This window comes from Phascolarctos cinereus, unplaced genomic scaffold (genome assembly GCF_003287225.1).
Source record: "Phascolarctos cinereus isolate Bilbo 61053 unplaced genomic scaffold, phaCin_HiC Scaffold_5;HRSCAF=322, whole genome shotgun sequence".
NCBI classification, from domain to species: domain Eukaryota; kingdom Metazoa; phylum Chordata; class Mammalia; order Diprotodontia; family Phascolarctidae; genus Phascolarctos; species Phascolarctos cinereus.
This window is the reverse complement of record NW_027555958.1, coordinates 464,559,936-464,585,145: the sequence shown is the minus strand read 5'-3', so window position 1 is coordinate 464,585,145 and position 25,210 is coordinate 464,559,936. Positions and strand designations below refer to the sequence as shown.

The window sequence follows — 25,210 nt, the reverse complement described above, 5'->3', positions numbered from 1 at the left end:
ACAGATGAGATCGAGTGAAGGAGTGCAGAAAGGAAGGGAGGGAGGGAACAGGCATTTATTAAGTACCTACTATGTGCGCCCCGCACTATGCTAAGTACTTTACAAGCATTCTCTCATCTGATCCTTAGATCAAATGGGGCGGGGCTTTGGAAAAAAAGCGGAGGCTTGGAGCAGCTGCTGTGCTCATCTAGGGGGCTGAGAATCGATTTAGGATTAGAAGTGCCCTGGGGCAGTGAGGACTCACCTCAGCGCAGGACCCGGGGGCCATCGACAGCTGGATTTTTCTGGGAGGCTGAGACACTTTCTGACACCTCTCTAATGTTCCCTCTACATCCTCCTTGGTTTGCTATGAATCAGTGACAGTTTGTTAACCACGGAATGGGGGTCCTACAGCTGTAGCAGGGGACAGAGCTGGAGTGAAGAGGAATGAAAATCTGGAGAGAGAAGAGGATGCCTACCACATTCTGGCTGGTGTCTGCACTCCCGCCTCTGGATGGCGCATGCCGGGAACACTCCATGCGCACTATCAGGGCACAGAGAATAAGCAGACAAGGGGGATGGAGAAGCTGGGGGAGGAGGCAGCCAACAGGCCTACAAGTACCGAGCCCCTCTTCATTCGGTCAGTTGCCGAATCCCCCACATTCTGGATTCCGCCCCTCCTCTCACCAGCCCCCACGGCCCTTACGCTCTTCTCTCTGGCCCATGCCCCGTTCACTCTGCTCCAAGCCCCTGGGCTGGATCACTACCTCCCTTACACAAGCCACTTCTACCCCTTCCTTGCAGTCACCATGGGACTCGTCTTCTTTAAATACAGACTTGGTCACGTTCTTGGACCTTTCCGTGGCTCCCTATTGCCTCCTTCCCTGGTAGCACTGAAGCCTTCCACAAGCTAAAGCCTCACCACAGTCCCTTCCCTCTCCTCCCCTTCTGGCTCAGCTACTGTTTGTATCTGTTCGTGATGCCTGGAACACCCTGCACCTCTTCCCTTTCCCATCTCCCCCCTCAAGCCCTCAGACCTTCACTACCTACTCAGCATTCCAAGCCCTACTCCAATAGCGGCTCTTTACATCCCGCTCTGTGTTCCCCAGCCCTGGGATCTCCCCCTTCCTCTACAGCGCTGAGCAATGACTTCTCTGGGGGAAGGTCAGATTCCCTGCCTGATGCTAAGCTCCCAAGTCAGTGAACGCTTCCATCACAATGCTGCCCGCTGCCCCCCAAGTCAGTGTCCTTAAGAAATGTTGCTTCAGGTGCCTGCTAAACGTTTACAGCGACTGAAATGTGCTAAGAGAACAGCATCTAGTGATGGCAGGAACCTGCCATGCTGCAGTGGGAAGGCAGACATAACAGAGAAAGGGATAACCCAACAAGAGAAGTGAGTGTCTTTTGCATGTCCTTTGACAGATACGCATATTAATTTCATTACAACTCAAACAAACTGGCTTCAGAAGGAGAAGCTGTTAATGAAGCAATCACGTTGCTGTGCATTATGGGTTTTTCTTTGGACAGATGGGGACAGTAACTCTAGACACACCAGACACCATGCACATGCCTCAGAAGCGGGCTTTCTGCTGTTTTTCGTTTGAGCGCTTCTGGTTATCAGCACAGCCACTTGGGTCTGCAGAGATCTGAGTCATGTTGTAGGTGGGCTTTCCTTTAGCACTTCAAAGGAGACAGCATGGACATCTGCCTCATTCTCACACCCTGCTGGCTGCTTGATAAGCCCAAGTAAGCGATTCTCTGGTTGTCATTCACTTACATGTGTGGGCGCCACACCCTTCCTAGAGGCAGCTAAGACCCTGCCACTGTTTTCCTTCCAGGCCAGACAGGCATGAAAACACAGCCCTTTTAATTCCTCAGAACCCCACAACAGCAAGAAAATGCTCCATTCTTGGTGCGTATGACAAATTTCTTTAAGCAAGAACACTACCAAACACTATCAAAACAGAAATTCGCATAGCATCAAGATAGCACAAGGTGCTCCACTATTTAAGCGTCAAGTTCAGAATGAGCAAAGTAAACATTTCACTTCTAAGTTTGTAAAGGATACTGAAAATGTCCATAGTCAATCAGAAGAAGACCTGGATACAGCAATATGCAAAAGGCACTCGCAATCTAGAGAGAAAAACAGTGCAAGGCAAAAATGAATCTCTGGACCAAATGAAGCAGGGTGGCCCATACACTGCGGTCTTGAGCCCTTAGGGGCTACTTTCCCCCCTAGCTATCCAAAGCTTCTTTTCTGCCTAGCCCTGAAGTCAAAGGGCTGCCTAGTAATGCACTGTCCTCCAAGGGAAAGGTCAGGGCTCTGGAGGAGCAGCCCCAGTGCTGGGGCCCAGAAGAATGGGGGAGATCCTAGGGGCCACCTGTCCTCCTGGTGAAGGAAGGCTCTTAAAGAGGAAGAGGGACACCCGGAACACGTCTCCTTCCAAATCTCTGCACGGGGCCTGCGTCGGGCACAGCGTGCTCACGCAGCACTAACGGCGACGGGGGCACAGAGTCCCCCAAATCTAGCTCATCTTGTTACTGTTACCGAAGGACATAAAGATAACTGTGGCACAGTGAGTGAGGGTCTTCTGACTGGAAAGTCTTGAATAGGAGACAGAGCAGTCCTCCAACAAGTTTATCTGAATCCCAAGTGGCGTGAACGACTTTGTTCTTCAGCTTCCTCCACACTTAAGCCAATGAGGAACGTACTTGCACAAGAAGATGAATGTGAACTCAATTATTTGGATACTTGCCTTCTTTCTGGGTGAAGTTTCTTTCAGATAACAACAGTACAAAACAACGGCAGGTATGTAAATCACCAAATCGGCAATAAAAACTGAAAGACAAAAGGTTAACAGTTCATGAGGGTCCGCCCTCAGTCTCGGCTAGCTCCCCCCTCCATCCTGCCACCCTGGACCCCGCCCAGGAAGTACACCGAGGGGTCCCCCACTGCTGACGGGCGCCTCTCTCCTCCACTGCTGCTTGTCACCTCACACAGATGGACGCACACACTTCCTCCAAAGTCCCCCTTCAAAAGCAGCACAGAGAGAGTAGAGGAAAAAATAACAACCCTGTCTTCTAATGTAATTGGCTGCTTCTGGCAAGACAGAGGAATGCCAACACGGCATGCCACGTGAAATGGTACATATGACCACATGAAAGTGTAAAACATCTAACAGGATACCGTAGCAAGAACAGGTAAACTCGTCAGAGGCAGACAGAGCCATGGGCAGAAAGGCTGCCCCCACCTGCAGCTACAGGCCTGAGGAAGCAGCCTCCCAGCAGGGCCCCCCCACCAGCCGTAGCTCCCCGCCCCTTCTTCTGCTCACAAACTCCCCAGGGAACATGGCAGGCATGTGATAACCATTAGCTGAATTTACAAAAGCATCACAACCTCCACCAGAACCATGAACACCAAAGCTCCTGGCCTTCTTCACTGTCTGATGGCCAGGCAGGAGAGCTACAGACTCTATGGAGGGTGCGAACTTCCTGGATCCACCCAACCCACCCAATGCTATAGTTAGAAGGTGACAACAAGTATGATGCTCCAAGCTTCTGTTGACAATGATGACCCCACAGGGCAGCTTAAGGTTCCTTAAATGTTTTGGACAGCTCACACAAAGAGAAAAGCAGCAAGGCAGAGCGAAGAGATCTCTAAACTTGGAGGGAGGAAGAGCCGCGTCTCAATCCTCCTTAGACCTGCGATAGCTGTGTAACGATGGGCCTTATGAGGCTTCTTTACTGGTCAAATGGGGATGAGAACAATCCACTGCTGGGGCGTTGTGAGGATCACAGGGGAGAACGCACGCACAAGTCTAGGCACAGCTACAGCACAGCACAAATGCTGGCTGCCATTACAGAGTGGGTCCTCATCCTTTTTTTCAGGTCAGAAAATGAGCGAACACAATCATGCAGGTGCATTTGTAGCAAACACTCTTTGGTAATGAGAAGGAAACAGACCTTAATTTGCCACATGACCACAGTAAAGACCTCTCAAAACAACAGTCTGAATTGTGCGTTTTAGAGAAATGCCATTATACTGCTTCAAAGAACATGGAGAGCAGAAAAAGCCAAGATGGCGGCACAGAGGAAACACTCAGCTGAGCTCTCCCAACATTCCCTGCCCACTCAACTCAAATGATGAAGCAGCAGAGACAAGAGGGAGACATCTTTCTAGCGCACAAGGCAGCAACACCACTGGGGGGGCCTTGGCGGTAACGGCGGCAGCAGCCCCTTTGGGAACGCTCAGTCCAGAGACTCCCAGGGTGTCAGATAACTGATCAGAAAGAGATTACAGAGGGCCCTGGGCGGGCAGTGGGCGCAGGACCCGCTGCTGCCTGATAACTTCATTCACAGTTTCAGGTCAGAGTTCTAGAGCACAAAGGCATGCTAGCACCTGCAACTGCAGGGGAGCAGGGCCCTTCCTAGGTAAAGACCACAGCGCAGACCAAGGGAGCAGTGACCACACCTCTCCCCAGATTACCAAAAACATACAGACCCCCAGAACTGGCTGTGAAAAACAGCAGGGTGAGAAAGCCTGAAGCTTAGAACACTGCCTCCCTGCCATGCCCCTACCCCACCCCACCCCACCCCACAGTGAGCAGAGCCCAACTTTAACATAAAAGTCAAACTCAAGAAACAGGCTGGAAAAAGGAGCAAACAAAAGAATCTGACCATAAAAAGCTACTATGGTGACAGGGAAGAGCAAGACACAAACTCAGAAGAAACTTCCTTGAAAATAGCTACATACAAAGCCTCAAAGAAAAATGCAAATTAGAAATAAGACCAACACGGATTCCTGGAAGAGTTAAAGAAAGAGCCAAAAAATGATTTTAAAAATCAAACAAGGGTGGTACAGGAAAAATCAGGAAAAGAAGTGAGAGCAAGGGAAGAAAATCATGAAACAATAATTAAGGGCTTGGTAAAAGAGGCAAAAAAAAAAAAAAAGAATAATGAAAAAAATAACACCTTATAAAGCAGACCTGGTCAAATGTGCAAAAGAGGTACAAAACATCATGGAAGAGAATAATTCTTTTAAGATCAGAATTGAGTAAGTGAAAGCCAATGACTCCATGAGACATCAAGAAACAATAAAACAAAGTCAAAAGAATGGGGAAAAAAATTATAAAACATCTGACCTGGAAAACAGATTAATGAGAGACAATTTCAGAATTACTGGACAACGTGAAAGTCATCATCAAAGAAAGACACTAGATATTACCCTGACAGCTTAGAACCAGAAGGTAAAATGAGAAACTGAAAGAATCCACCAGCCATCTCCTGAAAGAGATCTCAAAGTGAGAACTCCCAAGAGTATCATAACCAAATTTCAGAGCTCCCACAATAAGGAAAAATATTTCAAGCAAGCCAGAAAGAAACCACTGAAATACCATGGAGCTATATCAGAATATAGCTACCACAATAAAGGAGGAAGAAAGCTAAGAATAACCTACCCAGCTAAACTGAGTGTAATCCTTTAAGGGTGCAGGGGGGAAAAGGGATATTTAATGAAAGAGAGGATTTTTGAGCATTCCTGATGAAAAGACAAGAGCTGAACAGAAAATCTGACTTTCAAATACAAGACTCAAAAGAAGTATAAATAGGTAAGATCATAATGATAAATCTGTTTACATTCCTATATGGGAAGATGACACAGTAATTTCTAAGAACTTATCATAATTAGGACAGTTAAAAGGAGCCTATATGTAGACAGAGGGCTGGGTGTGGTTCAGTTATGTTGAGATGATCTCAAAAAAAAATCTTTTAAATGGACAAGTGAGAAAAAGGGATGCACTGGGAGCCGGTGGAAGAATGGGGAAAATTATCTCACACAGAAGAGATACACAAGGAAGAGCTTTTACAGTAGAGAGGAAAATGGGGCAATGCTTCAACCTCACCACCATCTGAACGGTTCAAAGGGGGAAGGATACATATACACACTCAAGGAAGCAGGAGGAAAAGGGGGCAAAGAGCACTGGTAAGAGGAAGAAGGATTAAGGGAGGCAGGAGTCACAAGCAAAAGAGACTTCTGAGGAGGAACAGGGTCAAAAGAGAGAGAGAAAAAGAGACAGAAGCAAACAGGAGGGTTGGTGATCCGAACTGTGAATACGCATGGAATGAATTCATCCATAAAACAGAAGTGGATTAGAAACCAGAACCCAACAATATGCTGCTTAAAAGAATCACAGGTAAAGCAGAAAGAATCACACAGCTAGAATAGGGTGTGGCAGCAGAATCTGTTATGCTTTAATGAGGTGGGAATCATGATCTCGGATGAAGAAAAACCAAAACCAAACCTAATTAAAGGAGATAAGCAGGAAAACAACATCTTTCTAAAAGGCCCTACAGAAAATGAAGTCATGTCAATACTAAATATATATGTAGCAAATGGCAAAGCATCCAATTTTTTAAAGGAAAAGTTAAATGAATTACAAAAGAAAATAGTAAAGCTATACTTGTGAGGAACCCCAACTTTCAGAACTAGATAAATCTAACCATAAAATAAATAGGAAAAAAATTTAAGAAAACAGAATTTTAGAAAAGTTAGATATGATGGACCTCTAGGGAAAACTGAATGGGAATAAAAAGGAGTCTATCTTTTTCTCAGCTGTTCATGACACCTTCACAAAAACTGGCCATGGATTAAATCCTAAAAACCTTATAAACAAAGGCAAAAAAGCAGAAATATTAAATGCCCTTTTTCTGGGCCATAATGTAATGAAAAATAACATTCAATAAAAGGGCCTTTGCAGCATATATTTAAAAACTGATTAGAAACTAAATAACATAATCCTAAAGAATTAGTGGGTCAAAGAACAGCAACAATAACGTCATTAAAGATAATGACAACAAGGAGACACCAGACCCAAACACACAGGTGCGGCCACAACGGTGCTTAGGGGGAAATTTATTTCTCTAAATGCTTACATCGGTGAAAGAAAGAGAGATCATTGGACTGGGGATGCAATTTAAAAAACCAGAAAAAGAACAAATTAAAAATCCTCAATTAAACACCAAAACAGAAATCCTGAAAATCAAAGGAGAGATTAATAAAATTGAAAGTAAAAAAACCACTGAACTAATAAATAAAATAGAAAGCGATTTAATTTGATTTTAAAAAAGAAAGAAAAAACCCAAATTGCCAGTATCAAAAATGAAAAAGGTAAATGTACCACGAACGAAGATGAAATTTAAAAAAATTAGCAGGAGCTATTTTGACCAATTACATGCCAATAAAATTGACAATGTAAGTAAAATAGATGAATATTTACAAAAATATAAACTGTCCATGCTAATAGAGAATAAATAAAACACTTAAATAACCCTATCTTGGAAAAAGAAATTGAACAAGCCATAAATGAGCTCTCTAAGAAAAAAATCCCCAGGACCAGATGGATTGACAAGTGAATTCTACCAAGCATTTAAAAAAACAATTAATTCCAACATGACATAAACTATTTGAAAAAATAATAAAGAAGTCTACCAAATTCCTTCTATGACACAAATATAGTCTTGATAACTAAATCAGGGAGAACAAAAACAGTGAAATAAAACTATAGCCAAATTTCCTTAATGAATATTGAAGCAAAATTTTAAATAAGATCCTAGCAAGGACATTGCAGCAACATGTCACAAGGACCACATATTATGATCAGGGGGGACTGGTATCAGCAATGCAGAACTGGTTCAATATCAGGAAAACTATCTGCATAACTGACCATATCAACAACAAAAATCAGACGATTCCATTGACAGACGCAGAAAAAGCTTTGGGACAGAAAACAGCCCCCATTTCATTTTATAGAAGAAACAACAGAAAGCACAGGAGCAGATGAAGTTTTCCTTAAAAAGATAAACAGTGGCTACGTAACACCAAGAGCAGGCGTTACCTGTAATGGAGATACACCCGAAGTCTTCCCAGTAAGGTCGGGAATGGAGCGAGGCTGTCCACCATCACCACTACTATTCCATACTATACTAGAAGTGCGAGCGACAGCAGTGAGACAAGAAGAATCAACAGAAAGCGTAAGACTGGGCAATGAGGAAACAAAACGATCACTCTCTGCGGATGGTATGACGGCGTATTTAGAGAACCCTAGAAAATCAACGAAAAACCTAGCCGAAACCATGAACAACACTAGCAAAGTGGCGGAACATAAAATAACCCTGTAAACATCAGCATTTCCATATCCGACCAACAAAGCCCCGTGGCAAGAGACAGAAAGAGAAATGCCACTTAAAATGACTGCAGGCAACATAAAATACGTGGAAGTCTACCTGCCAAGACAAACCCAGAAACTGCATGAACAATTAATAAAACACTTTTCAGACAAATAAAAACAGACTAAACATTGGAGAATTGGAGAAATATTCATTGCTCAAGGGTAGACCAAGCCAATGGAATAAAAATGACAACTCTACCTAAATTACTTACTCAGTGCCAGACCAATCAAACTAACAGTTATTTCACACAACTAGAAAAAATAACAACACAATTCATGTAGGAAAAACAAAAGGTTAAGAGTATCAAGGGGCAGCTGGGTGGCACAATGGATACAGCACCAGCCCTGAAGTCAGGAGGACCTGAGTTCAAATCAGACCTCAGAGCAAACACTTGACACTTGTGACCCTGGGCAAGTCACTTAACACCAATTGCCTTAAAAAAAAAAAAGAAAGAAAGAAAAGAAAAGAATATCAAGAGAATCAATGAAAAAAATGCTAAGGAAGGCAGCCTAGCAGGACCGGATCTCAACCTACATCACAAAGTAGTCATCACCAAAACAATCTGGTCCTGGCTAAGAAACACAGCGGTGGATCAGTGGAATAGATTAGGTATACCATATACAGTAGTAAATGACTATTATAATCTAGTGTTTGATGAACCCAAAGATCCAACATTTGGAGGCAAGAACTCACAGTCTGCCCAGAACTGCTGGGAAACCTGAAAAGCGGTCTGGCAGAATCTAGGTAGAGACCAACATCTCACACTGACAGTACCACGACGGCGCGCTCAGTGCAGAAAGAGAAGTAACAAGCTGAAAAGATGGGCTGGATTCTAGAGAATGATCTGGAACTCTGCCCAAAGGGCCATCAAACTGCTCCTACTCTTTGACCCAGGAATCTCACTCTGAAAGGGTCTATATCTCAGAGACAAAAAACCAAAAGGAAAAGGACCCACATGTACAAAACTATTTAGAGCAGCTCGTTCAGTAGTGGCTAAGGACTGGAAACTGAGGGGCTGCCCATCAGCTGGGGAACGACTGAACAAGCTGTGCCATGCGCCTATGAGGGAATGCTACTGTGCTGTAAGAAAGGACGAGCTTTCTTAAGAAGGACGCCCTCAGAAAAACTTGGAAAGACTTGTATGAACTGACATGAAGCGAAGTGAGCATTACAATGACAATCAACCATGGAAGGTTTAGCTAATGGATGGGAGAGGCAAGGAGAGAATTAGGAACTCAAAATTTTTAAAAATGTTAAAATAAATAGTATATAACTTTTAAAAATAATTTTAAGAAATAAAGAACACAGAGTCATGCTTTGCAGAATAAAAATCATTTGGAATTAGAATAAGAAGCACTACCCAAGCCAGGAGAACTCTGTTTATACAACCATCATTTATTTGCACTGCCATATTCGCTCTGAAATGCTGACCTGTACCGAACAGCCTCTTCTCTTGGGCTTGTTCCCATTTTCCCTTCTATTCCATCGTATCTGATTTAAGATCAATTCAGGATTGGTCAAGGATAAATAAATATGGGATCACCATACTGGTGTATTCAGTGGCACTATCTCCCACTGCATTTAACTTACAAGAATGAGAATTATGTAAATCATGCAGCTGCTACAGGCCCCCATGGGGAAGTATGACCAGGCCTCGGACTCACCCAGCGCCCGGTGCCCTTCTCGATCGATCTCCTGGGTGGGACCCTTGAAGCGTCCCCACCTGCAGTCTAGTCCCTCTCCTCAGACAGGCAGAACTACTGAGAGGCATGGCCTGAGCTGGCCTCCCTGCTGGGCTCTCTCTGACCACCCAGTGAAGCAGGAAGAAGGAAGCATTTTGTGGCCGTGTAAGCACCTGTGTGACATCCCTTTGAGAGCACAGACCGCCCTAATCCTCTGTCCTGACCTGTTCTGTTTTCTTCTATTCAAGTGGAAGTCCTGAGTCCTGACTCTCTCCTGGTCAAAAGCTTAGCTGGATAGAATTAAAAATAAAATGTACATCAATTACTTCCATCACAACCACATGAGATTCATTTGCTCTCTGACACAGATGCCTGCTTTTAGGAGGGATTCTTAACCTAGGGTCCATAAGTTCCTTTTTAAAAAATATTTTAATAACATTTAAAATATAATTGGTTCCCTTTATAGTCCTATATATTATTTTTGTTTAATGCATTAAAAAGCATTCCTCTGAGAAGGACTGGAGGGACATTCTAAGGCCTGGCCAGCCTGCCAAAGTGGTCCAGGACACCAAAATGGTCAAGAATCCCCGTTTCAAAGAAACACTAACCTCCTTTTTCAGTTGTAGGCACAGCTTAAAGATACTGTACTGTACTCTGCAGGCAAATGACGGGATATTCAAAGGTAATTCTGACTACACACGATTTTCTCTTTATCTACTGACTTCAGAATCTAGCCCCTGTATAAGATGTGACTCCACTATAACAAAAAAAAACCACCCACAAATATGTGAGAAAATAATTTTACCTTTGTTAATGTTTGCAAAATGAGAAAAATAAAATGTACTGAGTTATAGTGGCATCTAGGTAGTGCAAGGAATATAGTGCTAGTTCTGGAGTCAGGAAGACCTGAGTTCAAATCCAGCCTCAGACACTTACTATCTACTGACCGTGGGCAAGTCACTTCACCTGTTTGCCTCAGTTTCCTAAACTGTAAACTGGGGATAACAGGAATACCTACTCCAAAGGACTGCTGTGAGGATCCAATGAGGTAATATTTGTAAGTGCTTGGTACAGTGTCTGGCACACAGCAGGGGCTACGCGAATGCTTCTTCCCTCCCCCTTCCCCCCTTTAAATTCAAAGTACAGCATTTTCCTACCTGTTGAACGCATGAATAACTTGTGCTGATCACTCTCATAACCCCGGGATGTGTGGAGAGCGACCCAGTCTGGATTGACAAACTCTGCCCTATAAAAGAAAACATGGAGGGGCTTAAGCCAAGATGGGCACTGAACTTCTCTCCTCTATCACTCTTCACACTAAGTGCATTTGAGCTTATGCTCAGAAGAAGCCACTTTGTTACAAGGCCACATGCTCACTGAAGACATTTTGCTTTGACTTAAATTCTTCAAATGGTAACAACTGGGAAACCAACTGGGCTTTAAAGCAGAGCGGCTGCAGGGCCTGAAGAGCAGGGCCTGCCTGGGCTGTCATCAAACCCACTTACTGAGCTCCCACAAGGTGTGCAAATCGGGGGTTCACCTAAGACCTATTTTAAGACTTACCAGCCACCCTGAGAGGCGCTGCAGGCCAAGGGCTGGGTTTGGAGTCAGGAGGCCTAAATGCCACTGACATTCCTTGGCTAGAGTGTGTGTGGGGGGAGGAGGGGGTTGTGGGAGATGAGTCTGGAAAGATGCCCAAGGGTCAGACTCAAGGACTGTAAGTTGCAAAACCTGGGACAGCATGTGCCTTCTTTACCAGGAGGCTCGTGGCTGGGTGTGACCACTCTGGCAGCGGAGCGCATGCTGGGGAGGTTACCGCAAGAGTCCAGCTGACAGCAAATGAGCGTCTGGCTCAGACTTGTGGCCAAGTGAATGGAGAAAAGAGGAAAAGACGTAAGACAGGCTGTGAACGGCTAGACTTACGTCCTCACTATCACCCCTCTGCATAGCACAGCAAGTCAGAATATCTCACTAATTTTTTCAAAAGTGGGAAACTGTCAAAACAGACAGACTGACACATGTCCATGCATGGACGTTGGGCAGACGCTGTGTCTGCTTTGTCCGACATACTGAACGCCACCACAAATCTGCCTTGAAATCCAAAATCTGAAGTCTTTGATGAACTCCATGTCAAATTGTAAACTAGGGAAGTCATTACAATCCCATTTCCAAGTGAGAGAGTATTAGGATGCTACAGGAACTCTGGTTTCCACCAAAACAGCCTGCTGTCTGAATATATCTTTTTCTGTTACTCTGAAATCCACAAAGCAAACTTTCCTAGCCAACAAATGACACACGCTACTTCTATTACATTGTCCAAAAACCATTATGAGTGAAAACTGACATTTTTGCTTTGTGGGAAAAGCTAGATTATTAGCTTATATTTATTCAGAGCATGTGTGCCAAAGAAGCCAGAAGTCCTCCCAACAATCTACTCTTATTAAGTAGTTATAATACTCCACAAATGATAAGAAAGTAACCACCCAAATCTGATCACCCTGACCTTCAATCCTCCAATACACATGGAATGATGGGGAGCATAGCCACTGGATAAGATGTGACTTAGTAACAGTACAGTAATGCTTCTCTCTCAAAACTGTGAGGCACCCCAGTGTTCTCTCTCTCTACAACAAAAGGCTTCTTAGCATCACCGTAAGAAGTCCACGGCAGCTAGGGAGCGCCATGGCACCCAGAGCGGTGGGCCTGGAGTCAGGAAGACCTGAGGTCAAATGTGACCTCCGACATTTACCACATGGGTGACCCTGGGCAAGTCATCTAACTGCTGCCTGCCTCAGTTTCCTCATCTATAAAATGGGCATAATAGCACCTACATCCCTGGACAGCTGTGAAGATCATATGATAAAATATTTGAAAAGGACTTTGCAAACCTTAAAGTCTATGTAAATGCTAGCTCCTGGGAGTACCCTGTTCAGGATGAATAACTTACACATAGGCACATAAAAGACTGTGGTAGGCTGTGAGAGGTGGATAGTCTAGACCCCAGTACTGTAAATTGTTATCACTGCTATTGAAGTACCTGAAAAATAAGAAAACACATTTATTAACCAATGTTTGTGAGAAGAAATCTACAAAGAATTCAGTATCTCATTTTATTTCATTTCAAATAAAGCAAACTGCTCAATTATGCTACACAACACAAAATGAGTTTGTCACAAACATTTCTGTCTACTCAAATCTATTTTTTCCCCAAAGCTGTGTAAAATCCATCTTAAACACATGCTAGCAACAGCACTTCGTTACACAGTCACAATGGGGGTAGGGGCTTGGGGCAGGGGGGGGGCGCGTGGGCGGCTAGAGAGAACTCCCAGACCTGAGACATGGAAGGTCTCACTGGTCGAACAGCCTGGAGGCCGGTGTCCCAGGGTCAAAAAGTGAGGTGGGAGAAGACTGGAGCAGTACAAGGGGGCAGGTGATGAAGGACTTTGAATGCCAGAGTGAGGATTTGCAGTTTGATCCTTGAAGCAATAGGGAGCCACCACGGTTTACTAAGTAGGGGGTGACACGATCAGACCTGAGCTTTAGGAAAAGCACTTGAGTGACTGAACAGAGGAGGGACTGGAATTGGGAGGCTGAAGGCAGGCAGACCCCCCAGCAGTGACTGCCACAGTCCAGGCATGAGGGGATGAGGGTCTGCACCAGGGCAGGGGCCGCGTCAGAGGAGAGAAGGGGGCGTAGCGGAGATAGAGACACAGTGAGAAGCCTGGGATGACTCCTACATTGGGAGCCTGAGAGACTGGGAGGAGGTGTACCCTCCGCAGTTAATACCTACTGGGTGACGCAATGGCCAGAGTCAGAAGACCTGCGTTTAAGTCTGGCCTTAGATACCGAGGCTGCGTGCCCCTGAGCACTCTATGCCTCAGTTTCTTCATCTGTAAAAATGGGGATAATAATAGTACCTGTCTCTCATGAGTATCACGTGAGATATTGGAAAAGCACTTTGCAAACCCCAAACCACTATATAAGTGCTATTATTATCATTGTTATTATTAACTTTATTTATCATTCTCCATTATATTGCTCTATTAATCTGGTTAGATTATAAACTTTCCCCAGGGAAAAGATCTATTTATTATATTTCAGCAGAGCCTAGCACAATACACACAATAGAGCCTTTAGAAATATTTGTGGATAATAAATAGATTTTATTTAAAGAGTTATTTTAAAGAGTTCTGCAGATGAGGAAACTGAGATCCAGAGTTAAGTCACACATACAGTATATGCCTGGGGCAGGATTTGAATACAGAGTCTGCATTCTATCCATTGTACAAGATATGCAAGAAAACTCTGCATACACTTTGGTTGCAAGGGGAAAAGCATCAGTGAAACTAGGTAGCTTTAGTACATTGTAAGTACGTTCTACCACAAAAAGAACAGAATTAAAGCAAGTGGAGTGGACTAGAAACAGTCTTCTCTTTTGTTCCCTAACAAATGTATCATCACCACTGAATAAACGTTAAGGGTCTCACTACTTTAAATGAAGCATGTGCAAAATGTGATGTTTGCAAAAGTAAGACACATTTTAGACACCCCCGCAGCACCAACGCTCTCCTCATACAAAACAATACGAAAAATAAAGGGGAAAGGGATTTCTGCAGGGTAATTTTGAGCATTTAAACTAACACCATCTCTACTAGATAAAAGACTTTTTTTCAAGAAAGTAAGTTACCAAAAGAAGAGATCAGCCCCTCTGACTGTCTTTCATAACCGCCAGGAGGCGTGTTCTTGGCTTTTCCAGGCCATCCACTCAAATGCAGAACATGGGACTTTGATTACAATCAATGATATTTCTTGAATTCCTCATAAGCCACCTGAACTATCTTATGAACTGATAATAAATCACATTTCTTTAAGCTGCATCTCTGTTCCTGAGTTCACCATTCAAAATTGTTCATGTTGATACTATTTACTCTTGTAAATGAACTTTAATATTCTGCAAATCCGAGTAAGAGTTCCTCTTACTCTACTACAACCACTTTAGTTGCTAATTATCAAGTGATAAGAATGGCCACAGTTTAAACAGCAGCAGAGGCCACAGCTCAGGCAAACCTCCTCTGGGCTCACGCCTTTGAAGCAGCAGGGGATGGTGGGATGAAGAACAGATGATGAAAAGCTAGGTGCTGTCTATAGGCCAAGCACTGGGATGAGCTCTAGAGAGACAAAGAGAAGGCTAGACTGTCCCTGGCCTCAGGAAGCTCACTCTCTACCCCAGGAGGGTCCGGCTGCTAGGCGGATGGAAAGATCTACAGCACGGGAAAGCCAAAGCTGATGCGTCTTCTGCAGTGTCATTCCCATCTACCGGCACTGCTGAACCACTTACTTGTGCCAAGGACTCTGGGGGCTTCAGCAGCAATGGCTCCCGGGGAGCAAGGCTGGCAGTATAGGAACGACGGCATCTTCAGAGGCACATGGGGGACCAGGCCAAGCTGAGACCAGCAGCCTGAGAGGGTGCCGTCTTCCTGTGGAGCTCTGGCTTCCCTGCCCACACCCGGCGGCTGGCCATGGTGAGGACTGCAGGGGCTGCCAACGGGGCTTGTGGTGTGGGGGTGCCATCCCACCTGGGATCACTGGGTGCTGTGACCTGAACTGTCTCTACCTGGGTGTGAGGCGAGACGGTGATGAAAATGATGGGGGTCGCCTGTCCTGCCTGGCACACGCTGCCTTCTGTGTCTCCTGAGAGCTTTGCTGCTGGCCTGCCCCGTCTACGGTAACTGGTCAGCAATGGGTACCGGTGGTAACAGGAAGGGCCTGCAGCCCAGGATCGGGGCTGCTGCTCTAAGGGACCATGCTGGGCTCCTGGCTCACCTGTCCATTGAGGGCGGAGCCTGGGACCAAGAACAAAGGGTAGAAGCTACAGGACGAGGCAGCACAAGCAGGGGCCGCTCGGAGAGGCCGTGGAGCAAAGGCCGATCTGGCCCTGTGCTCTACAAGCAGGAGATGAGCCTCTCTAAAATTCCACAGCCCCATAAAGGATCTTGCTGACGAACGGCACATCATAGGCCCACAGCAGGAGATGAGCAAATGCCACGGGCCGCAATCACTGCTTCTGGGGGCCTCTGTGAGACGCTCCACATGGTTGTGCCACCTTCCCTCGTGGGTCGGCTATGAGGATGAAGCACCGGCCCGATCTCCAGGAACAGGGGGAGGCCAGCTCTTCCTTGTCTCGAACTTAGGATCAGTCCGCAACAGTCCTTCAGTTTTAACCAAAACTCGCAGTTTTCACCTGCTCCAACAGAAAACACTGGCCCAGACAAAAGCCGGCTAACGCGGCTCAGGGCTGCTCAGGGAGCTTTTGCTCCGCCCACCTGGCAGGTGAAAGTAACAGAAAATAATGTCCGAATGCTGCAGATTACACGAAGACCTGGAGAGGGCCTCAAAGGCCAAAAGCCAGCGTCTGCCAAGCCTAGAAATGACTCTTAGCCATTCATCTGCCACGGCCGCCTCTCCCCAACTGACAAGACCAAGTCGTGAAGGATGATGTTTCTAAAGGAAACACTAATTGGATAAGCCCATTCCCAAGTCCATGTGAAGGGCCTACTACGTGCCATGCACAGTGCTAGACATGAGAGTTAAAATGGGCGATTTAAACAAGGTCAGACACGGAATTTGGGTCCACAGGGGAAACAACAGAAGAACACAAAATCTTTCAGGCCTTTGGGAACTAATCTACCTCTCATTTTATAGACGAGGAGCCTGAGAGTCTGTGACATGAAGTGACTTGCCCAAGCTCACACAGGCCAGGGACAGTGCCAGGATCCGAAGCACCCAGCGAAGGGAGGGGTCACCCTCCACACCCTTCCTTTGACAGCTGAGACAACTGAGGCCTGGCAAGGGGCAGCGATGTGCCCTGGGCCTCCTGGGCCAGGATTCAGACTCTGGTTCCCTGGCTCTCTGACTCTACCACATCAAAGCGCATACCCAGTACGCTGTAGAATCTGCAAGGAACATGGAATAAGCCTGGCCTCTTCTCTTTTGAGCTATGGCCCAACAGAGCTGGGCTGGGCGCTGAGAAAGGAGCGACGGATATCACACAGCCCCTGGTCTCGAGAAGCTGAGGGTCTACCAGACAGGAGACCATTAGCTGGGACATTTGGTACAAAGAAGAGGTTCAGGCGAAGGGCTAGGAGTAAGCTGAGGAACTCTTAGGGAAAAGCACCAGGGACAAGCAAAATGGAGGATACGCTGGGCTTAAAAGAGAAGGCCTTCAATGGGCAGGGACTGCGGGTGGTGGGACCATTCCAGTCATGGGGATGGCAGGACAGGGTTAGCTCTGGGAGAGAGATGGGAAGGAGTAGGGTAAAAACAGGAAACAGAAAGCAGTCCAGTTTAGAAGAGAAGTGGCCGGCTCATGGAATCATCTACTGGGAACTGGAAAAGCCCAAAAAGGTCATCTAGTCAAACCCTTCATTTTACAGAGGAAGAAAGCAAGGCCAGCTATATCACACTGGGAAGCAGCAGAGCCAGGATTCAAACTCAGGTCCCATGACTCCAAGGGGCTATGAGGTAAGGCCCCTCTACTGGACCATAACATCCCATAATTCTGACTTTTCCTTGGCCTTCCTGTTCCTAAACCATCCTTGCCCTTGGCATCACCCCTCAGTAATTCCTCATGCCATTATCACCCCCTCCTCCCTGGCCAGTCTCTACCACTTAGTTACTGGTTCAACTCCACCCTATCCTAGGCTCCTGAACCTTGTGCTTCAGCCTGGGATTCCTCCTGGCATCTACCCCCTCTGGTCCTACTCGGCGGCTGAAGCAAGTTGGGGGGGGAAGTCCCCCAGCTGTGCTACATGGATCTCCTCTCCTCTCTACTTGGCCCTCACTGAGTCGGAGCAGGCCCTTTCCTCCTCCCTAATTGATTCGCTACCCCACTCAGCACGGCAAGCTGTTCCAAACCTTCTCTTCTCTCCTCACGTCTCCCCCAGCACCCTTCCCCCACCTGCTCGGCTGAGGACCTCGCCTCAGAACCCCTCGACCACACAGCCACTATTTCCTCCCTGCCGGCTCTGATGAGGAGGTGGCCTTCACCGTAGCCAACCCAAACTCTCTTCACGTGCCCTTGATCCTACCCCCGCCCGGCTTCTTCAGCAGATGGTCCTATCAATCACCCTCATTGGGTTCTAATCTTCAGTCTCTTCTTTTGAGCAGGTCCTTCCTGTCAATTCAAACACATTCGAGTCTTCCCCATCTTTGGAACGTACTTCACTCATGAGAAGCCCCCATGACAAGGAATACAAGTGGAATAACTGTATGGAGGGCAAGATGAAGACAGCATCATTCACCATTCAGGTGAATGGAAAACAATTTTTTCCAATGGTGCAGATAGTTTTCATTTATTTAATTATTGTTTCACATTTTAAAATTGCTCACAAGCTCAGAAAACTATAAACAGTAGGATTAAGGTAATTATGCATACCACTCCTTGACCGGTAAATTCAAAGTAATTTCTTGCCAGTGTCTCTGGGCTTCGTAATCTCCAAACATGGGAGGTTTTCCAGCACCTGGAGAAAAAAGGGAGAGAAAAGCAAGGAAATGGCATTGTAGCATGTCAGTAATGTCGTCTTATTTGCATAGCCTTTTCTTTAATCAGGCATCTTAAGGAGTTTGCTTTTTGTGACTCCTCTCCCACACTAAGAAAAGCACACCACACCTGGGCACTGTACAGAGGACTCACAGATGACTCCTAGCCTCAAATACTCATGGATCTCTGACCATTCCCGTCAAGACGGCCAGCCACACTTGCAGATCCTGTGGGACTCCTGTCCACGCCACCCCATAAATCCACGACTGGCACTTCACCCAACATGCATGTGGAGCCTTCCTTAATTTCTCTTGAAGGAAGAAAGGAAGGAACAAGCATTTACTGAACGCCTACTATGTGCCAGGCGCTATGCTAAACACTTTGCAAATGTCATCCCATTTGATCCCCAAAGCAACCCTGTGGGATCTGTAAGATTATCACCCCCATTTTACAGTTGAAGAAACTGAGGCAAACACGGTCACACAACTAGTACGTGTCTAAGACCAAATTTGAACTCAGGTCTTCCTGACTCCAAGCCCAGCGCTCTATCCAGTTCACCACCAGTGATGGGGCACACAGGCTGCCATCTTGACAGACCTCATTCTCACACGTGACCCACCCACCATCTTTGTAACTCATACATTTCTTGGATGACATCTTTTATTAAGAGTTTATAAACTAGAGCGCAAACTTTGAAAGTGGGTAACTACCTACAGATCCATTAGGGCCCTCCACCATTCCTTCCCCCAAGACATACTTTTCTTCATTAAAAAGCAGGTTTATTTCTTCTCATTTGCCTCTTTCTCCTAAAACTCAAGACTCCCAGGATTTCTGAGTTGGAAGGGTCCTTGGAGCCGTCCAAGCCACCAACCTGCCCTGATGGTCATGGAGCCTTGGCTTGGGGGTCTCTAGTTGTGGGACGCAGGCCTCCCAGGGGAGCCCATGCCATCTGGGGAGAGCTCTAACTGGTGACAAATTGTTCCTGCCATCAGTCCTAGATTCGTCTCTTTGTCACTGCCACCCACTATTGTAGTTCTTCCCTCTGGAACCAAACAGAACAAATCTGAAGCGGAGATGATCATCTTCACGACACCCTGAGGGTTACGACTTCACTTCTATAAAACTCATGATTAAATGAAAAGCTGAAGCAGCTATGCATGTTGCTTTTCTGGATCTCAATAAAACAATCTCCACTGTCCTCATCGGTTTCCTCGGACTCAGAAGGACACACAGGACCTTCTTATGCCAGCACTGATTGCCCCTTCAGCCTCCTCTGATTCCTTTACTTTAATACCAGGGGGACACTGAGTAGACACATTAGCTTTTGCCACTAAAGACAGTCAATGCCAAGCAGTGGTTTCCAAACCTCCGGCCCATGGGGGCTTTTGTTTTTTGAATATTTAGATGATCCACAAACTACCGGAGTGTCATCCTCCTGCAGCACCACAGATCAATCAATTGACCCATAGCTATAGATCACTTCCTACGTGCCAGGCACCATGCCAAGCTTTCACATAACAGCAGTTTTACTCTCCAGTGAAACTGCAATGGCTGCCTCCACTTCTTCCCTCATTCTCTTCTTAACTCTTTCCAGTCTGGCTTCTGACCTCATCATTCCACTAAAGCTGCTCTCTCCAAGGCTACCCACGATCTCCAAATTGCCAAATCCAATGGCCTTTCCCCCTCCTCACTCTCCCTGACCTCTCTCTCTGCAGCCTTCCCCACTGTTGCCCACTCGGCCCACTGTCTCCTGGCTCTCGTCCCACTTCTCTGACCAGCCCTTCTCTGTCCTCTACTGTTCCTTCATCAAGGTCACCTCCAATAACTGTGGTTGTCCTATCAGGCCTCTTCTCTTCTCCCTCTACATAATTTCACTTGGTGATCTCATCATTTCCCATCAATTCAATGATCATCGCCATGCTAATGATTCTCAAATCTATAGATCCAGCCCTAACTTCTCTGCTTATGGCCAACCACCTTTCAGACATTTGGAAATGGATGTCAGCAGAGATCTTAAACTCAACGTGTCCAAAACCGAAGTCATTTTCTGCCCCCTAAACTTTCCCCCCTCCCAAACTGCTTGCCCAGTCCCCCAGGCTTACAACCTAGGGGTCAGCCTCAGCTTCTCACCATCTCTCATACTCCATACCTGTTATGAAGTCATGCCAATTTTACCTTCATGATATCTCCAACATTCGCTGAACACATTTATGATTCACATAGTCCCAGACATCAGAAAACAACTTTATGCTTAGCTCTCTGCTAATGTTCCCGAAACTAAAATAAGCCAGTTGTTCTATATGGTAATACAAAATAGGGAGAGAAATGTCAGCCCACAGGACTGAATAAAATAGCCATGTTAGAACAGTCCTGACGCTACCAGAGATCTGCTGTCACATCACACCACTGACTCACATGGACTCATGGCCACTATGTTCATACAAATTGGTGTCTAGCCATGTGGTCGCCCAGCCTGTGAGGTGACTTTACAATTATCAATAACAGACTGCATCTTACTAGATTTGGTTCATTAGCTGACCCTATCAAAATTATTATCATTATTACTGATCTTATTTAATTTCATTGTCCTAGGTCTAGCTTTTCGGTCAATTTTTTTTTTTAAACCTGGCTCTATCACCCAGTCTGTTAGCGATCCCTCACAATTTGAGTCATCTTCTAAACTGATAAGTAAGCCTTCTAGAACTTACACCAATTTTATAAGAACAAAACACAAAGGTTATAACAAAAAAGGTTTAAATAAAGCCTAGTGTTGGCTCACGTTGGCGGTAAATATTAATAAAAAAGACTTTTCCTGAGTACATTAGGGTGAGTGGAAGAAAGGATCAATTGAAGGTGAAAAAAAGTATTACTCCATCAATCAACCAACAAGTGTGTGTAAAGGGTCACTGCACTAGGCAATGTGCTAAGCCCTAGGGAAAGGGACAACAACGAAGTATGCCTTGCTCTCAAGAAGCTTACAGTCGATTGGGGAGCAACAAAAAGGCCCCGTGAGCCACCTTCCCAGCCCAGGTGGACATATGGAGACTGCCAGAGTGGTCTCCAGACAGTGGAGATGAGATGGGCTCTGGAGCACAATAAGGAACATTCCAGGGCAAGAAAAGATCCCAGCCCCAGCCCAGGGAACCACAGGGCTGCAGGAACAGGAGCCAACTGGCACAGGGTGCCCCCCATCCCATTCTGGGTCACAGATCCACTGCAGATGGAGGGTGGCATTCTGGAATAAGGAGCTGTCAATCACAAGTCCTAGGTAGTAGACCAAGAAGCAAGTTTGGAAACACGCTGCATCCATGTAGCCTGGACCCGAGGAGTGCAAAGGGTTTCATTCCAGTCTGAAGCCTTCTCAGAAATAATCATGGCAGGAATCCCAGACCAGAGGGCAGCCTGCTGCTCTATCCCTCTGAAGCAGCAAGCCTCCCACCTGGCTGACAGTGGGTGAGTCCAGAAGCAGTCTGCTGCTGCTTAGACCTAAATCCAGGTCAATAACTTGTAGAGCTCGGATCGGGGGTGGGAGAAATCAGACTCTGCCCTGGCTCAGACCACTCTGGGAGCACTGACAGCTTGCAGGTCCCCAGCCTGTGCTGTCCCTCAGAGCCTGCAGTAAGATAACACTTGATATCCCAAGAAAGTAGCGACAGGACCAGCCCAGACCTTCCCTTCAGAAGCATACAGAGCCTGGTCCTAAATCTGGTATCAAGTCAGGATGTAGGCTGGAAGAATGAGAAAATAAACAAGAATCCTGCCAGAAAAAGTTACTGTGGTTACCAGGATGATCAAGATAGAAACCAAGAAGAAGACTGCGTCTAAAACATCTACAAGCAAAACACCAACAAAAAGCACAAGTTGGGCACAAATTCAACTAGAATTCCTGGAAAAGACAGAGAGCGCTAAAGAAAAAAAACTGAAAAGAAATGAGAGCTATGGAAGAAAGAATGAGAAAAGGAATTAACAACTTGGTTCAAAAAGTACAAAACCTTGTTAAAGACACAAAATGCCTAAAAACTGGAAGGGTCCAAAGAGAAGCCGACGACTTCATGATGCAATAAGAAATAATAACAATAATTATAGCTAACATGGATATTGCTCTACTGGGTACCAGGCATGGTGCCAAGTGCTTTACAATTATTATCTCACTGAATCCTCACAAAAACCCCAGGAGGTGGTGACTATTATTATTATTATTATTATTATTATTATTATTATTATTATTATTATTATCATCTCCATTTTACAGTAGAAAAAGCTGAAGTACAGAGGTTAAATGACTCTCCCAGGGTCACACGGCTGGAAAGTGTCTAAGGCTGGATTTGAACTCAGGTATTCCTGACTCCAGGCCCAATACTCTGTGTGTATGTGAGCGCGCATGTGCGTACACGCTATACAAATACACGAACACGTATACACACACAAATGTATACACATAATAGATGTATACACATACATGTGTGTACCGTACTGTAGGTCTGTATGTATACTTATACACATACATATGTGTATATATATATAAATATATATATATATACACACACACACACACGTCTGTGTATTGTTTTGTCTTATACATGTCAAAACACATACACGTATGTGTACAGATTTTGTACTTTTAATATGACCAACGCAGAAATCTGTTTTGCTCGACTATACATGGTTGTAGTACGTAATTTATTTTTCTTTTGTTCTCAATCAAAGGATAGGAAGAAAATGCTGAATAAAAAAAAACTGGACAGGGCAGCTAGATGGCGCCATTGATAGAGCTCTGACCTTGGAGTCAGGAGGACTTGAGTTCAAATCTGGCCTCAGACACTTGACCCTTAACTAGCTGTGTGACCCTGGGCAAGTCACATTGCCTCACAAAAAAAAACTGGACAACAAAAACTGTTTAAGGAAATATTGCAAACTTAGCATATCTGGATTTCAGTGATGTATTAGTCAAAATCTCTAATGCCATCCTTTTAAAAAATTTTTGCATTTCATTCTGACCTTAAACACCAAAAACAGCATGTCTATAAACAGAACACAAAAAGGGAATGGTAAATCAAACTGTGAATCTTCATTTTACACCACTTGCTTCTAAAAATATATATATAATAAAGTCTTCACTTCATTTTCATAACTGCCCTACTTGCTGGGACTTCTTTCTGTTCTCTTCTGTGCACATTAAAAATTGTTTCAATGGTCTCTTTTCTTGGCATCACTACTGACTATTAACACCCCCTCCCACAATTAAAAACCAAGTGAAAGAAAGGGGAAAAATCAATAAATAAGCATTGTCAAGTAAAATGAACGCACACAGTGGCCATTCTCCTTCCGCCCCTCGTGTCCATTCCCGCTTGGACAGGAGGTGGGTTCCATGCTTCCTCACTGATCCTAAGAAACATGGTGGGTGGCACTGACGAGAGCACTTAAGATTTTCAAAGTTGTTTTTCTTTACAATGTGGCTGTCTTTGAATAAACTAATGCCTTGACTCTGCTGTCTTCCCTTTGGATATGGCCACTGTATGCATTTATTTTACTTGACAATGCCTGGGAAAGTGCCCCCTCCGTCCTGGGAGCAGAGCCCAATTTTAATATGGAGTTAAAAGTCAAGAAATAGGCTGGAAAATGAGCAAACAACAAAAAGAACTTGACCATAGAAAGTTACTATGGTGACAGGAAAGGCCACAAAGTCAAAACAGCTATACTCAAAACCTCAAAAGAAAAATGTGAATTGGTCAAAAGCCCCAAAAGAATTCCTGAAGAGCTCAAAAAGGATTTTAAATTTAAGTAAGACAGGTAGAGCAAAACTTGGGGAAAGAAATGACAGTGACTCAAGAAAATAATAAAAAAAAGTCAATAGCTTAGTAAAGGAGGAACAAATAACTGAAGAAAATAAGACCTTAAAAAACAGAACAGGCCAAACGGTAAAAGAGGCACAAAAATCTACTCATGAGAAAAACACCTGAAAAAAGCAGACTTCACCAAATGGAAAAAGGTGCACAAAAATTCACTGCAGAGGCCTTTATGGAGGAGGGACAGAGTAAAAGGAGAGCGAGAAAAGGACACACAGCAGGAAAAACAGAATGGAAAGAAATATACGGTTCGTAATCGTAATCAAAAAAAAATTTTACAGCAAGTGTCTCTGATAAAGGCCTCATTTCTCAACTATATAGAGAACTGAGTCAAATTTATAAAAATACAAGTCATTCTCCAACTAATAGATGGTCAAAGGATATGAAGAGGCAGCTTTCAGACAAAAATCAAGGCTGTTTATAGTCATATGAAAAAATGCTCTATGTCACTACTGATTAGAGAAATGCAAATTAGAACAACTCTGAGGTACTATCTCACATCTATCAGATTGGCTAATATGACAGAAAAAGAAAACAACAAATGTGGGAGAGGCTATGGGAAGATTGGGACACTAAAGCACTGTTGGTAGGTTTTGAACTGTTCCAAGCATTCTGGAGAGCAATTTGGAACTATGCCCAAAGGGCTATAAAACTGTGCATACCCTTTGACTCAGCAATGCCACTGCTAAGTCTGTATCCCAAAGGGATTTAAAAAAAAAAAAAAAGGAAAGGGATCCACACATACAAAAATATTTATAGAGACTCTTCTTGCAGAGGCAACGAATGGCAAGTTGATGCAATTCCCATCAACTGGGGAATGGCCAAACAAGACGCAGTGTACAATTGTGATGTGGTACTACTGTGCTAAAAGAAATCATCAGCAGGACGTTTTCAGAAAAAGCTGGAAAGACTTACACAAACTGATGCAAAGTGAAGTG

At 44.9% G+C, this 25,210-nt stretch overlaps 1 protein-coding gene across 1 annotated transcript in view; it reads right to left on the bottom strand.

The window, feature by feature from the left end:
- Window positions 1-25,210, bottom strand: part of ALG6 (ALG6 alpha-1,3-glucosyltransferase) — a 56,152-nt gene that overhangs the window by 16,410 nt on the left and 14,532 nt on the right. Inside the window, 5 exon segments of the mRNA XM_020993036.2 lie at window positions 2,048-2,112; window positions 2,736-2,818; window positions 11,045-11,133; window positions 12,835-12,924; window positions 18,322-18,406. Coding sequence (XP_020848695.2) covers window positions 2,048-2,112; window positions 2,736-2,818; window positions 11,045-11,133; window positions 12,835-12,924; window positions 18,322-18,406 — 412 coding nt within the window.